The sequence below is a fragment of the Pangasianodon hypophthalmus genome, chromosome 23, assembly GCF_027358585.1.
Source record: "Pangasianodon hypophthalmus isolate fPanHyp1 chromosome 23, fPanHyp1.pri, whole genome shotgun sequence".
Taxonomy (NCBI): Eukaryota; Metazoa; Chordata; class Actinopteri; order Siluriformes; family Pangasiidae; genus Pangasianodon; species Pangasianodon hypophthalmus.
The window spans coordinates 10,861,522-10,878,815 of NC_069732.1; the positions used below are offsets into that span (position 1 = coordinate 10,861,522).

At 39.4% G+C, this 17,294-nt stretch overlaps 1 protein-coding gene across 1 annotated transcript in view; it reads right to left on the bottom strand.

The window, feature by feature from the left end:
• Window positions 1-17,294, bottom strand: part of csmd2 (CUB and Sushi multiple domains 2) — a 309,743-nt gene that overhangs the window by 86,737 nt on the left and 205,712 nt on the right. Inside the window, exons 25-29 of the mRNA XM_053228691.1 lie at window positions 14,875-15,001; window positions 5,363-5,565; window positions 2,850-3,041; window positions 1,877-2,015; window positions 908-1,095 (exon numbers count right to left, since the gene is read on the bottom strand). Of these exons, the coding sequence (XP_053084666.1) occupies window positions 908-1,095; window positions 1,877-2,015; window positions 2,850-3,041; window positions 5,363-5,565; window positions 14,875-15,001 (849 nt within the window). The remainder of the gene's footprint in view (window positions 1-907; window positions 1,096-1,876; window positions 2,016-2,849; window positions 3,042-5,362; window positions 5,566-14,874; window positions 15,002-17,294) is intronic.

The window sequence follows — 17,294 nt, forward strand, 5'->3', positions numbered from 1 at the left end:
TAGGTCTGCTAAACAAGTTAGTTCATGTTATCACTTATCTGTGATTATAGGAGCTATATCTCTTATGAAGTTAATAAAACAAGCTAAAAAATGTCTGAAAGCCCAGCACTCTGTGACTGATGACTGTTAGTCTCAGATTATGTGGAACGCCCACAATACAGTCTCTGTCAATGATATCTATCTATAGAAATGATAACATATTAGAACCAGAACAATAATATAATTCTCTGATAGGAATTAAACTCTTGCCAGAGCTGCTGTTATAGAAAATTAATCAACACCTTTATTTGGAACTTCTTATTCTGACACACTTACCGAGAGCAAACACTGACACTGTAACTTCTTACATTTCTAGGCAACAGAGTTAATTTACGTAAGGGATATCCGGGGACAGATCCGTTCTCCAGTTCTACTGTACCTTAATGAGCAAACAAGCTGAATCATGGTCACTGGGAGCACACAGGGCTAACAGGCATTTGTTCTTATTTATTCTGAGGCATTATTGACCAAATCTCAGCTTTAGCACAAGCACTACAGCCTTTCTATACAATTCTAGCACCTCTTTTATATTCAGATACGCCTGATACCTATCGGTTGATAATTACCTAGACTGCAGAGTTGAGTAGAGGGGAATCAAAAGCACAGTCGAATAGCCTATTTGTCAAGAAAACCAATTTACACCACACTTATATTGTTTCCTTACTCATGCAAAACAAGCAGATGAACAAATTTGATGCATAGTAAATAGGCAGAGCAGGATTTAACAGCTATTTGACCATATATTATTTTCTTCACTTTATCAGCTTGTCATATACAGTCAAATTCAATCAAGTGCTTAATACCACAGAGTCCCTTCACATGGCTCCTCTAAAAAATTGACTGCTCCCACCAGGAGGGGGTGCCGTACCTGTGTACTGCAGGACAAAGCCATTGCTGCTAAGCGAGGCATCGCTTCGGAAGGCCAGGAAAAGTCTATTGGAGCTACTCTCGATGCGGTCTGGGACATCAGTGCCATAGAAGCTTCCCAACAGTGGGCTGAGAGAGTCAGGTCCATCGTATATGTGCAGGAAGTCATAGCTGGGCTCTAGGCTAAAGCTAGGGAAAGACAGAAAAATGAATCATTCTTAGCCTTAAAGTGCTATTTACAAATGCTATCTGTCAAGTACTTCGGTGTCCATGCTTATTGTGAATGATTATGGGCCATATTCAGAGTTGGGTTAAGCACACATAGTCATATTTTAATATTGAAAATGAATACAGCTGTATTCAGACCTCTGATATAACTCCAGGCTTAAGCACTATTCACAGTGTTGCCAACAATTAACTGTCACTGGATGATAAATGCAAAACAATAGGATGTGCTGGATCAAGTGCTATTTTCTGCAGAATAACAAGGATGGAAGCCAGATTATTACATTAAACCAAATTTGCCTGCAATAATTACAGTTTAGCCTATTTGTACAGCAATACTGAGCAAAATACTAGACTCCTATTAGATGTTTATTTCAATGTTGCCGTCATCTCATCTAAATTTTGTCTTAGTTTCATCGCCTTTAGTCTGCATTTCATTTTTTATCTCTGGCTTAAAGGCAAGTGCTTGTGTTTAAAGGTCTTTCTCTAGATATTATTGAAAAATCTCATGCTTCTATGCAAGAAAAATCTCATGCTTCTATGCAAGAAAAATCTGGCAACCTCGGAGGTGTGGACTTCACACGTGTGATTTGCATAACCAGAAAATCAACATAATCAGGTGCGTAACCCGACTCTGAATACTCACAACTTCTCCCACATAAATACTGAAATAACATTTGGACTTAAGACGCTGACTCTAAATATGTCTGTAGGAGTGTAAAGACATAATAAAGAGTTTGCTTACTGGTTGAAAGTGAGAGAGATGATGTAGTCTTGGGTGACAGTGACTGTCCAGTCACACTCTCTGCCATGAGGGTAGGGCTCTGGGTATTCAGGGGATAAAATCAGCCCACTTGGGCCAGTCAGATTCCCTCCACATGGAGCTGGAACACAGGACATAGAAGCACTTTTTCATTTTAGGACAAACTGCAAACAATCAATACAAGTGCGTTGCCAAAGCCTCACTGAAACAACGATTAATGGCCAATGGCCTCCTATAGAGTTTAAAAGCTACAGCAATCAAGTCTTACTCAAACATTTACATTTTACCATCTGCGTTTTTGCTACAACTCATATTGACACATAAATTGTGTTCTTTTGACACATCTTTGGAACAAAACTCACAATCAGTTGTTCCTTCCTACTCTTCCCATTCCTATTTATCTTGAATTATTTCTCATTTTATATTCCTATACATTTTATTCAGTTCATTTATTCTTATTAGATAAACTTGGTCAATGCAACCTTAAAATTATTTATGCAACGTTCAATCTATTTTTATTTGCTTTGCTAGCACAAAAACCTCTGTACTGAGCCAGCAGGCAGAGGATCCTAATGTCTGTTGACATCCAGTGCCGGGTTTTTATATATAACCTTAGAAACGCCCCTGGATTTGCTGGTGGGGCGACTCAGTTTTCATGCAAACTCAACGTGGCTTTAATTGAACAAGGCAGCTAATTACACAAACTGCTGATGTTAAATACCGTCACTTTCGAAAGAACACACTTAGAATTCACAGAAGCCAACAAGCTTTGCCAAATACTTATTTTTCACTTATGGTACTATCTGATAGTTTCGAATGAACCTTTTTGAAGTGCAATTATTGCCAGCAAGTTAAAAGAAATTTGAAACATTTTTCCAAATGTTAATTTACTGAAAACAAACACAGCATTCCTGGGCAAATAGTTTTTAATCTGTGTAGTGCAGAAAGTGGTCACCTGAGCAGGTGGGTGGTTCAGGTTGCCAGAAGAAACGGTTGTTGATCTCAGTGCAGGTGATCTTATTGGCTCCCTGTAGGACATAACCAGGATCACACTGGAACAGCACATAGTCCCCCGGCTCTCTACTGTCCCCACTGCGTGTGCCATTAGTAGGAAACCCAGGGTCGTTACAGGATGTAGCTGTAGACACTACAAAAAAAGAAAAAAAAAAAAGTCTCATTAATCCTTCCGTGTCATTTACTACTTAGCAATGGATTTCTCATTAACCCAGGCCATGTGTTTTAATTTTATAGCAATACAAACATAGATATAGGAAATCTATATGCTGTATTAACCGCTGTTGTTAACTACTTCCATGCATCGATGCCCCGACACATGGGAATGTTGAGAATCAGCATTAGCCATGTACGTCTATGCAGGTTAGGTAGCAAAATGCTAATAACTTTAACAGATATTCAAAGTGAATGATAAACAAATTGTCATCATTTATAAATGATTTTTAAATGCTATCAGTCTCTAGAAACTTTATTGCTGTTTTTGACCATTTCCTGTTTACGTGAGGTATAAATAAGAGGTTGGATACATGTAAAATCCCATTTTGATTTGTGATCATTGGGAAATAACAATTTTTTAAACACAAAAATACTGATCATTGTTGACTTGCACAAGTCATGTAATGGATTTAAAATAATACAAAATCAGTTAAATACAATCAAGAGTAACTTATATAGTCATAAGCTACAAGAGAATATACATTAATATTCATAACAACTGGATAAGCCTAACTCATTAAAGCAGGACTAGTCCCAGTGCACCACAAATCTGTGAAAGAAAGAAAGAAAAGTGCGCAGAGGGCTTTGGATCAGCATGCTGAGACTACAGTTTGGTGCTGTCGTTTTTGGAGGATCATAGCCTTGCAAAGCAGACAGATTAGCCTTATGTTGAATTTTGTAAATCTTCGGCCCGGCAGGGAATTATCCGTACTATTATTTATTCAAACATCTGTGCATCTTCTCCACATACGTGCCTCATGCTAATTCAAGTTTAGATGCGGAAAGGCACAGGGATTTTTTAAAAAAAACCCAAAAAAAACCACACACACATACACACATACAAACTCGCACACAACGAGAGATGCAGCTTTTTCTCCTTTCTGTGAACATAGAGACATGCCTGGGTTTTTTGTGCAGTACTAAATATGAATTGAGAACATATCAGAAGAGTCTGGATGATAAGGGTAGGAATGACTGGTTGTCTGGTTTAATGTTTGGTTTAATTGCAGAAAAGATGCTAGCTCGGCCGGACTGGCCTACAGTACATTTTCTGTGAAATTTGTGATGCTTGTGTTTCCATTGATAACTAGGAGATTCTGTTATTCTGGGTGACTACACCTCTTCCTCAAACTAGCATCAGCTTTCTCTTTTAGAGGATGATGCAGGATACACGTGCAAAATCTGCAATCTGCTATTGGCATTGTAGCACGCAGTTGAACAGGTGTGGTGTGAAAATTAACAGATGGAAATCCACTGAAGGGGCACAGTGTTGTCACTCAAATCCTTTCACGCCAGTTGTGTTGGCTGAAACCAATCAGATTGCAATCTCCTCCAGACTACGTGCAGATTGAGACTGCTTTATTTCCAGCTGTTCCTGTAGAGCTCCTTACCTCTGGATGAGAGAATGCCTGATTAGATAACTCTGTTCCTCCAGGGCTTCTTTTACATAGTCTAGAATGTTTTAATATTCAGATACAAGCATTTTGAAAATTTAAAATTTAGAAAATTTAGAAAATGAGGCAATATTCTAGACATTTTGAGACTAGACGTATAGAGATATAGATATCTTGCAGCAGTGTCTTAATGGAAAAAATATAAAAATTGTGAAAAATTAAGAACTAAAAAATATCAAACAAAATGTAAAATATACATATACAGTATACTACTCTAATTATATAATATAAATAATATTATATAAACATAAAAATATATAAATTATAAAATCATAAATAAAATAATATAAATAATATAAAAAATCTTTTCCTTTCCACATGTATTTTCAAGTATGATATTTAATTTTTTTTGGAAATATATTAGATAAATAATTGGAATAATAACAGTATAATTATATGGATTTTCTACTTTACTGAAGAAAATTCAACTTTTCCATGATTATTAAAAAAATACTATTATAAATAATGTAACACTAAATGTAATCAGTATATAAATATATAAGTTATACTGTATATCTGAACTCTTGCCTGTGCCTTGGATCTCATTTATAATTACGCATTTTAAACGCAGTTCAGTGAAATTTCCATCAATTATATGAAAGCTGCTTTATTATTAACCCGTCACATGCATGAAAACAAACAAACAAACAAATAAATAAAATTCTATAATAAATAAATAAATAAAATAAAAAGGGATTGATTGATTGATTGATTGATTGATTGATTGATTGATTGATTGACTTATCCAGTTGGTGGCCATTTTGCTCCGTCAAACAAAACACACCTGAGAACTGCAGAGCGAAGCCCTGCTTGCTGGTGAAGAAGTCAGTAGTGAACTGCAGGCTGATGGAGTTGAAGGTGCTGTGGAGGTCCAGAGGCAGAGTGGAGCCACTCAACTCTTTGAGAAGTACACCGCCGTCCTGAGGCCCATCCCAGATCCGCAACACATCATGCACCTCCTCCGTGTGGAAAACCAGAAAGTGCAGCCTGAACCCACACATGCACACATACACACAAACAGAAAAAGATCAGAGAAAGTAACTGAAATGCACAGCTATCATCTATCAGCAGCTCAAGTGTGATTGCACTGACAGAATGGGGATTGCATCCTTGTTGAAATGACTATGTACGCAGATTTAGTTCTCAGCGAAGACGTTTTCTGAACCTTTTTCCCTGGATGTTTTATTGCTACACAGATGAAGGTACATAGATGATAACACCAGCTATGGAACAGCTGGACTCTGAAAGTGACACTTGATCCACTAGGTAAATAGAAAGAGAGAGATTGATGCAGAGGCTGAAGAGAGGTTTCAGTGACAGATGGCAAATGCAAACACGAGGCTGAAATAAATAAAGTGTTGCTGCTGCACAAGAGTCAAAGGAGGCAGCTGCTGCTGGTGATGAACCTCAGGTGTAAAGAAATAGAGAGAGAGAGAGAGAGAGAGAGAGAGAGAGAGAGAGAGAGAGAGAGAAGAAATGTATAACTGAGGCATGTGATTGGAACACAGACCCAAATGTAACTCGAGTCAGGTATATGTGCTAACTGGAGAGTACACAAAGTGTAAGAATGTGTAAATTATTAGTAATGTATAAATGGGTGACCCATATAGATAGCGGGTGACTGGCGATTTAAACATGGATCACTTCAGCCGATGAGGATGCACTGCTTTGCTACAATGTACAGCTCAGAGTGTCATTAAGGCTGAATGCACAGGTAACTAAAATGCAGAATGGCATGGTATTATTAAATGAACCACAATCCACACTACACATGCATTAGGGACTGCATAGACTAGGTGACTAGTTTGCATTTCACTATGACTCCGTTTCTGATGCCTCTGAGGCCAAAGTTGAGCAGAAAATCCTCCCAGACACTGCTGTAGTCATAACATCCTTCATCCAAGAAAGATTATCGAGCTACACAGTATGGTCAAAAATTTGTGGACACCTGTCCATCACACCCATATGTGCTTTTTTAACATCCCATTCCAGATTGTTCCCTGCTTTGCTGTTATAATAACCTCCACTCTTCTTTAAACTAGATTTTGAAGCATGGCTGTGGGGATGTGCCCATTCAGCCACAAGAGCATTAGTGAGGTCAGGCACTGATGTTGGGCGAGGAGGCCTGGGGCACAGTCAGCATACCAGTTTATCCCAAAAGTGTTCAGTAGGATTGAGGTTGGGGCTAGGTGAAGACCACTCGAGGTCTTCCACTTGAAAATTGGCAAGCCTTGTCTTCATGGACCTCACTTTGTGCACAGAGGCATTGTCATGCTGGAACAGGTTTGGATCGCTTAGTTCCAGTGAAGGGAAATTATAATGCTACAGCATACAAACACATTCTAGACAATTGTGTGCTTCCAACTTCCAAGAGATTGTGTGTGTGAAAGCTCACATATGCAGGTGATGGTCACATATAAGGCTCTATTGATGGACATGAGCTTCCCTGGTGTGCGATCTTAGTTCCAGAATCAATCATTTCAGCAGAAATTTCAGCAGTGCACTAAATATAAAATACTACATTCCTAAATAGTGTAGTATGATACATAGATTTATTCTTATGTACATATATGGTGCTTATATATTTATTTTTGTGTACCCTAAAAAAAACGCATTGAAGCTGAAATTATTTTATTGTAGCCTCTGAATGGCTGTTCACTGAAGTGAGTTTTTTTTTTTGTGGCCTTGCCATGGGCGTCGCTCCACCTTCCTGCTCCACTGAGAACATTGCTCCTTCTCCTTGCTTTGCTGTTTACGTCGCTCCCTCCTCTTGCTTTGTGGAGGACTTCCCTCACCCCCCTACATTACCCATCAGCCCCAGCACATCATATGCCTCACTAATCACTCTCACCCGCGTTATAGTAGCACCACTGTAAGTTCTGTTTTTTCAATGTCTCACCATCAGGCTTTCGCTGTACTTGTTGTTTGTTGTTGTGTGCCTCATTACTGCTTATAGTCTGAATGTTTCTAGCCTTATATCTACAGTTCATGTTAATGTTGTTTTCATGGTTTCATTTGTTTTTGTACTTTACATAATAAATCATCTATACTTGCATCTGCCTCCTCTACTGCTCCTGACAAATATAATCATAGATTCATACGTAAGTCATATTATCTCACTCACATAATAAAAACAGATTTTAGTGGTGGTGTAAATGCTAATGACTAATCCCCATCTTATTTTCTTAAAACATGCTTTTTCTCAGTATTGTTTTTCTTCCTTTACTACTGCACTTTCTTCTTCCTACATCTCTCAACGGCCTGTTGGGAGAAGTGAATGTGGGGTGCTGTGTGGGCCACATGTACGCAGCCTAGCAGGTTTGAGATGGGAAGATGGGAACTGTGTGTATGTGTGTGTGCGTGTGTGTTTCAGAGACAGAGAGGGAGAGGGAACAACTGATAAAAGAGCCTGCTTAAACAAGTCGGTATGAAAGGAAAAACTGCCTTTCGTTTCATCTCCACTGAGGCCAAAACATTTCCCTTGCTATCGTATTTTTCTTTTTCCTCCATTTTTTCAGATGTAAAAAAAGTCGACACTGACAAGAAAGTTGCTCTACCAACTAACAAAAAGCCCATTTTACTTGAGAACTTATCCTTTTTTTTTTTTTTTTTTTTTTTTTTTTTTTTTTCCTTTTTTGGAGCAGTGTCACCTTTTTGAAATTGTGCAATGAGGTATGACTTCACTTCCTATGTTTAAGTTAAGAAGAGTTAAGTTAAGAAGAGTTCAGAAGAGCTGCAAGAGGAAGCAATTCAAATTCAAAGCAATTCAAAAGGAAAGGTTAGTAAGGCAGTAACAGGATAATAGAAAAGAAGAGCTGTGGCAAATGAATACCAAATAACACAGTTTGAACTTGACACACAGGAAGTACTAGTTTAAGCGTGCACCTAATACTAGTGCTGTGCAAAGGTCTCACTTCTTTAACACTATTGCAACTGATGTATTTTTAGTGATTTAGAGAGAAGATGCTGTCATGAAGAGTAGAGTATCAGGAGGAGAACAACAAAAAAAATGTCCTTCGCCCCAGGTGCAAAGTTAGCCAGGACAGTGTGGTTGCTGTGTTATTGATAGTCATTTTAATCTATTTTGCTGACAGATTGGTTGGTTATAAAGACCAGCATGTGAGCTGAATCAGCACATCTGAGCTCCTGGGCCCACTTTATCCACACGGTCCAATCTGTAACCTCATCAGGATCTCACAGCTCAGCCCTCTGTTAAAAGCTCCCATGAGACCTAGCAGCGCAGGTGTTTACTTAGGGACCTCCATCACAGTGCATGTGTCTGCTGTGTGTGTGTGTGTGTGTTAGTGTTACAATTCAGCATGTATTTTCCCCACTTAACGCTAATGTACATCACTGCATGCATTAAACAACCCGTGAGACAATAACAGGATGCAAGCATTCAAGTACAAAAAGCTTTGGAAAGTACAGCGAGACAGAATGAATGAAAGATGACATGAACAAGGAGCTCCATTTCTTCTAGCAGTAAGCATTAAGTCCTTGTGTGGAAACGTTCTGCCCACCTCGCCAGCTGTCACGTTTATCAGCGGATCAGGCACATACAGCTCATCTCTGGCGTGATTCAGACAGTCTGAATCTCATCTCTACTGTCTAACGCTGTGGATCTGTGTGCTCAGAGAGACAGCCGACAAAACAGCTGTGCTAACACACATCCTGATAACAGTGCTCTGAGAACGCGAGAACAGGCGAGAGAAGAGGAGAGTACGATAAATAAAAGTAGATTAGCAGAGAAGAGAAGAGAACAGAAGAGAAGAGAATAGAACAGAAAAAGAGAGAAGAAAATACAAAGAGAAGAGGAAAGAACAGAACAGAACAGAAGAACAAAAGAGAGGAGAAAATACAAAAATAAGAGAAGAAAACAGAACAGAAGTGAACAGAAGAGAACAGAACAGAATAGAAAAGGAGAGAAGAGAAGAGAAGGCAGAAGAAGAGAGGAGAGAAGAGAAGAGAAGAGACGAGGAGAAGAGAAGAGAAGGCAGAAGGCAGAAGAAGAGAGGAGAGAAGAGAAGAGAAGAGGAGAAGAGAAGAGAAGGCAGAAGAAGAGAGGAGAGAAGAGGAGAGAAGAGGAGAAAGAGCAGAAGAGAACAAAAAGAACTGAAAAGAGAAAAAAAATGTAAAAAGGAGAGAAGAAAAAGAGAACAGAAAAGAAAATAAGAGAAAAAAAGACAGGGAATCAGAGAAGGAAAATATTAAAAATTGAGAAGATAGAGAAGAGAAGCAAGAGTAGAAGTTAAGAGAAAAAGAAGAGGAAAGAAGAGGACAGAAGGTGAATGAGATTTGCTTCACAACTGCAGATGAGCCGCTGGATCCTCTGAGCTCTGACTCAGGCGTGCAAAGCCAGTTTCGGTACAGTGGCTTTACCGACTGTCTAATCCTACACGCCTCAGACACACTAGAGCTCAGACATGTGTGTGTGTGTGTGTGTGTGTGTGTCTGAGAGATACTGTCAGTCAGAAGTGGCTCTTGAAGGTAATTATCACCTTTGCAAAACACAGTTGGATCAAGGGTGGAGATGAGCCTGTGATGAGAAGATGAAAGGGGGATGAAAGGTGTTCGTCTCCTCCCATAAGCCTTGGAGTGTGTTGCATCCCCCCAGTGTAACACTCTATCCTAATCCTACCACTAAATACCCACAACACCTCCTTATTCATGCTCTTACTCCTTCATCAACTTCACAATACTAACGGGACATGTCCATTTCTGTGTATTACAAGAAAAAAAGGTCCCTGCTGTTGTTAACGTTGTCTTCTTATATCATAGTTACTTCCCAATGCTGTCATCTCTGCACTGCTGAGCCAAGTCCTGCCCTTCTCTGCATGTCGTGTGTGTTACTGTCCCTTTCTCGCACACATACACCTCACTGCAGTATTATTAAAGCCCTAACATTAGTGTTTGAGTTGTCCCAGTTCTAATGCATTGCAAATGATCTTGAATAATTGATCATGCAAGATGGGATCAAAAGAATGTGTGCATACCTTACAGTAAGGAGGTCAGACAATCATGTAATCACATATACACCCAAACACACACAATAACACACACAAACACACAGTGTGGAAATCATACACTATACAGCCAACTGTTTGTGGATACCTGACCATCACACCCATATAAGGCTCTTCCCCAAACTGTTGCCACAAAGTTGGAAGCACACAATTGCATAGCATGTCTTTGTACACTGTAGCATTACGATTTCGCTTCACTGAAACGAACATGTTCTAGCATGACATCAGTGTCTGACACTCCAAAATCTAGTGGAAAGTCTTTCCAGAAGAGTGGAGGTGCAGCTAAGGGGGGACTAAATCTGGAATGGGGTGTTCAAAATGCACCTATGCGTGTGATGGTTAGGTGTCCACAAACTTATGGCCATATATTAATCCACTCAGAGACATGAATGCCCCTTGTCTGCAGCTCAGGATGAAGGTGAGAGAAAAGGGGGAAGAGAGGGAGAGAAAGATAATGTTCTTCTTTCCTGTTAATGCTTAAACATTAATTACCCTAGGAGTGTGATAGCTAGCCAGGAATTTAAAGAATCTGTCAAACTGCTGCAGTCAACTTGTGTAAATGTACAGTACAGATAGTCTGTCAGAGGAGCTCATTCACGTAATCTCATTTTCCGTGCATTTCTCAGCTACAGTGAACATATGATGATGAATAACCCTCACCAACAAAGAGGACAGTACACTGGAATGTAACATGGACAGTAATATGGACTGATTTACTGAACTGATGTGTTGAAGCAAAACAGCTGCAGACTATTTTCCTCCAGCATTTACTGAAAGCATAACACATAACTTAACTACTTGTATTAAATTGCTCTAATGTCACTCAATGTCACTCATTTTGAATCACTCATTCTTGTCCATATGTGGACCTTCAGTCCACAGTGGCGGTAGGCAAAGGGAGGAGCAGTGTTTTTACTGCAAGGTTAAAGTGGTGCTATGTCATGAAAATGTATTTGAGACAGATCATACATAGAGCTAGCCCATTCTGCATGTTTCGTAGATTTTCAAAAAGAATATATATGGTTCATACTTTGGAGAAGACAGGAGAAAACACAGGGCAAGGACTCCATTTCTTGACAAACTAATGACAAGTTCAACCTTATCTGAGTGCTATGGAGCCATGACGACCATTTCCAGGGTTATTTTAGGTTGGACAAAAATAAGGTCGATGTCTTTAATGTTATATTAAATAGCTCTGGATACTGAAACACGCAAATAATTAGCAGCTCCTCCATTGTAATGAATGAGTCGTGTCTCTGCTATGTCACATATGAGAGCTCATTTTATTGGTTTTGCTTTGAAAACTGGGTCAAAATTGAATTTGAATGAACTTGGAATGCAGCACCAAGATGCCAGATCCAAGGCGGTGAGGCAAAGGCAAAGCAACATCGCTCTTTCATAGGGAAACAATGGTTGGCTCAAAACAGTTTTCCCACTGATCATCTGTAGGTTGTGTTATACATGCAGCCATGGTTTCCAAACTCCTCCTCCCATTTTTTTCACGTTCACAGTTTTCTATTGGTTTACATAGGTTCACTCTTTTTTTAATCCACATACAGCGTTGAGTGAAACTCCTTTGAACACATTTAACCTTCAAAGTCCAACACCAAACAACAAAAACAAATCCTGCTGGAAACGGAGCCATAATCTTTTCTTTGTCTTTTCAGCTCACACTGGGCACACCAGAGTTCATTTCCTTGCCTTCTCTCTATGAGTAAATGTATCAAATTAACTGCACATAAACTGCATTAGACCATCAGACTATTATAAGCATGTGTAATGTTTGTATATTATAGAATAAAATCAATTAGCTTGATGAAACAAACTTAGTGCATGCAAAGCTGCTTTCCACATGTGTTCTTTATAACACTTCAGTGGGCTTTTAATTCCACTACTACAGTGTGCAATTGCCTCGTATTTAACAACACATCAAGCAAAAACAAAGACATGAGAGAGACAAAACCAGCTGTGTTATACAGATAACAGCTAAGGGCTTGTGGCCTTTTTTGGTTTTGTTGTAGTGCAAACAAAATAGGCTTTAAAAAGTTGTGATCAGCCCCTAGGAAATAAAAAAAAACTCAATATCTGTCTTTTGAGTATTCATGCTGTGAAAATGACTAAAGCACACATTTCTATATAGATTCTACCAGCAAGTAATACCATGCCTTGAGAGTCTTTTTATGCTTAAACCCATATCAGGATGTGACAAAAAGGTAAAAGACTGCTGGAGATTAAGGGACGAAATTCTGATTTGATCACTTTTCTTTTGGCGCTTTCTTTTGGTGTTTGTAATTAAAACCTAATAGTAAATGAACAGTTTACAATGACTCAATTAAGATTAGATATAAAATAACATGCAAGCTGTTTATGAAAAGTGGTCTATTACTTAATTTGTTACTTTCTTTAATGACAATATTATAGGTTTTTTTTCCTTTTCTACAGGAGCCAGCTCCATGGGTGTTCATTAATTATAATAATAATAAAAAAGGCTCAGTGGCGGCCTGCAAAAAGCCAATGGATGATGCTACAGCTTATTCTGGAAAACAGCCAAAATGAAATGAATTGTCAGTTTTGACAAAACTGAGCCAATTTAAGAAAACATTAATACTGTATGTTTTACCAAAACAGCATAGAAATATTTTTGATTTAGGCTGCTTTCTGACCTTGCCTCTTCTGTCTGCCTGCAAGGATTACGTCGGGTAAATGAGGAGCCAGGTTATTAAACACAGCAGTAAGTACAGTCAGAAATAACTTTTTTTTTCTAAAAAGATTAGTCATTATTTGGTTATCTGCCACACCTGAAGCCACCCATCAAGTGCCTTATAACAGGCTCATAAATGAAACCAGGACTGATGAGCAGGAAGATATCTACAGTATTTCTTTAATTCTTGCTAATTTCCTGACCAAAGATTTGTTGTTAAGACCATTAAAAGCTTACTATTTTGTATGTAATCTGGTAGGTTCTGTGATTATATAGTCTATAACATACAAAGTACAAAGCTGTAATTACTAGGAAAAGGAACGTCTACAATAAGAAATAGGGTGCTTAAGATTTTTGCACAGTTCTGTGTCTTTTCAAGGGGATTCCCCTGTGCCTGAAATTGATCACTGTGTGTGAGCCTGCGAAAAAACTAAAATACAAATAAAAATCATCTAATACAATGCAGTAAATCTAAATTCATTTAAGTACTTTGTTTTGTTCTGCTTACACATTATTGTGCATCTGCGATAACAAGATATTGATCTTGTTCTGCAGATGCTACTTCATCCTTATCTAGTCACAACAAAGTGCTTGGTTTATACGTCATCTAAAAACCCAAGAGAAATGACTGCTGCTGCATAACAAGAAGAGAGGAAATCCAAGGTCACGTAACCTTCATCATTTTGTTTGTCACCTTCGATTTTTCTTCCAGTTTAGCTCCATATTTAACAAGCGTCTGGACAAAGGAGGAGGTCCTCTTATTGATATTCCAATACTACTTTTAGTCCAGAGTGGCTTGTGAGCTCAAAACACTGTGAGATGATAACACCCAGCTACCTTCCTTAATGGCAGTAATTTGCTGACAAATAAAAATACAGAAGTGGCCTGTTTCTTTGGGATAACCTTCATCACCTTTAAGTTAAGTCTGAAGTACGCAGGCTGACACAGAATAAAACAAAAACGAGTACTGCAGCAGGAAGGGGTGTGGGAGCGGTCCAGAGTGCAGCTGAAGGACAGAGGGAAGAGTCTGATAAACAGCGCTGTTAGAGGCACGTTTCAATTAGATAGTGCCTGGCGCTGAGATTTCATGCAGAATTACACTGGCAAAACAAGCGGCAATTAAAGAGAGCGCATGTTCATTCATTAGCAGCGATTTACAGGGGAAGGGGAGAGGCCAACGTGTAGGACTGCCAAAACGCTAATGCCCTCCTAACACCCCCCAGCCCTGATGACTTAGATAGCAGCCCGGAACAATACTGGCTGGCACACACACACACACACACACACACACACACACACAGTGACGGAAACCATACTGAAAGCCAATCATGGTTTGAGCTTATGCAAAAATCTCCGAATATCAGGCAAGCCCGTGGCGACACGCTGAGACAACTGAGACGTGCGCCAGAAAATTCCCACTGAGATTTTTAAAGAGTTAATGGTTTGAAATTCAAGGTCAGGTAAGAGATGAGAGGTAGGAAGCATGAAGAGCTGATAATGATGTCAAAAGGAATGGATGAGGTAATGACAGGATAGGAAAGAAGCGACATGTGGGGTGTGTGATATACAGACCCAATGGTGCTTCCAGGTGGAGCCTCGATGGTCCACACGCAGTGCAGATTGTGCTCATAGGGCGCTGGGTAACCTGGAGACAGGATGCGACCTGTGGGCTCGTCCTTGATCGTCCCACCACACTCAGCTAAACATTGCAAAAAGAAACACACACAAGTGTTATCTCAAGATTCCTATTCACTACATCTACAACATCATGTATAGTATATTTCAACAAGTCTATTGACTGTACATAGTAACTGTCCAACAGGCTGGGTTCCCTTTTGAATCCTGCTACTGTTAAATTTGCCCTTGCCACTGTTCACTCTGGCTTGCTGTTTAAACATCTAGCTCTAGATCTAGTGAAAACTACAAAGTTTATACTCTATGTTATCATTTATACGGGGACTTCTATGGTAGATGCTCCACATAAAAGGATTTTTAAAAAAAGCTGAGAGAGTCTTCAGGATTTGGTGTTAGTGGTTTCTTGGTAACATGATAAGCTGTCTCATTAAAAAAAAAAAGAGAGAGAGAAAAAGGGGCTGGTAAGGGAACGGCTGCTTGTTACTGTTATAAGTGACTAACTTATAACATGGGCTCATGGATGTTTCACAATATTAAACATAACTATAAATGGATAAATTGTACGATGAGTTATTCTTTAATCGTTATGAAAAATGGTGTAGTATAAGCAGGGAATAAAACACTTATGGATGTGATGTTATAGGAAAATAATCAACTTTGGAGTGGTTATTTTCCTGTAACAGCACACCTCTTTGTGTTTTAATCCTTACTTAGCTAACATGCTTAACTAATGTTAACTTCTTGTTATCCTCTGTCTGGACTCACAAGATTCTTGTTGTTAAAGAAATGTTCTTCAGTTTGTTTCAGATTGCATATAAACAGTTTAATGAATGTATAATGAATGTATAATGAATGTGCATTCATAAGCAATTCTAAGGAAGTCTATATAGAACATTTTCAAGAGGCTATCAGGCACACTTAGTTATACACATAATAGTAGACAAGAACAAAATTCGTTTGCACTTCAACATCCAGAGAGTTAAAATAAAACTGTTTGTCCTTTGAGAATGTGGGTTTTTGAGATCAGAGAGGACAGTGTGCTGCGGCCACAGGCAGACCGCAGTGCAGGAAACTCCACATTTCTCTCAGCGGGAATGGGATATAGTGTACTGAATATGATGCACTGTCATGTGGCCAAGGCTAGTATAACTTCCCGCTTTACAATAATACATTCTACATGGAGCCGAGTTTTATGAGCGATAGGAGGAATGGTGCAGTCGTATATCAAGGCCGGCATTGAGACATCCCCGGGGAGGGCACATTTCCTTTGGCTAATATCACTGATAGGGTTTCAGTAATATCTCCAGTGCCAGGCCAGGCTATCCATCTTGTTGGAGGAATGGTAGGGGTGTCATGCCACAAGGCACAAATCACTAGTTTGTCAGCAGGTAAGGGCCAGCAGGCACCGCAGCTAGAGTTTCACGAACGAGGAAGCAGTGAGCTCCTCACAGCCTCCATCTCACCCACCCTGAGGTGACACAGATCAAGCATGTGCTTCTTTATAGTGTACATCCATGTAGACGCAGACGGTGGGAGGCAGGCAAACACGTGACTCCTGTAGAGTCAAACGGTTCATGCATTTGTTAATGAACTGAGGTGACTCAATAACCTAGACAACTTTAGCTTAGCAGAACATTTTCTGAACTGTTAACATTTCATCTATTTTGTGAGAGTTTTCTGAGGCTTTAAATTAAACTTATGAACATTCCTACAATATTTGAGCTGTAGAAATGTTAACACTAGGGGTGTAATACCATGCCAATATCTGTATATGTGTAGTGCTTCAGATATCTGTATTTGCATTTAAATCAAAAGTGGGTGTGGCCTAAACCGGAACCTTTTTGTTTATTTGTTTTTATAATTAAATATGAAACCTACCAATATGCCCCTGACAACACTAGAAAACATGGAAAAAACCCAGAGGTAGAAATGACAGCACTGTCAGCACTGTCTGTAAATTCTGGCTCAGCCACTTTAGTATCTCCTTAGAACCCATTACCTGCTCATTCAGAATAATGTATTTGTTTTTGGTTACATCTCTAGTTAGCATTAGTTGTGTTAGTTAGTGGTATGGTGGCTGGCTAGCTCAGCTGGTAGAGCATGGGACTCTTAATCTTAGGATTCTGAGTTTTAGCCCCACGCTGGGCGCCAACCCCAGCCACTGGGGGCGCACAGGCTAGTGCACCCAGTGCCGGTCCCAAGCCCGGATAAATGTTGCATCAGGAAGGGCATCTGATGTAAAACCTGTGCCAAATCAATACGCAGACAATGGAAGGAGATCCGCTGTGGCAACCCCTAACAGGAGCAACCGAAAGAACAACAACAGTTGTGTTAGTTAGTGGTTAGTTTGTATCTGG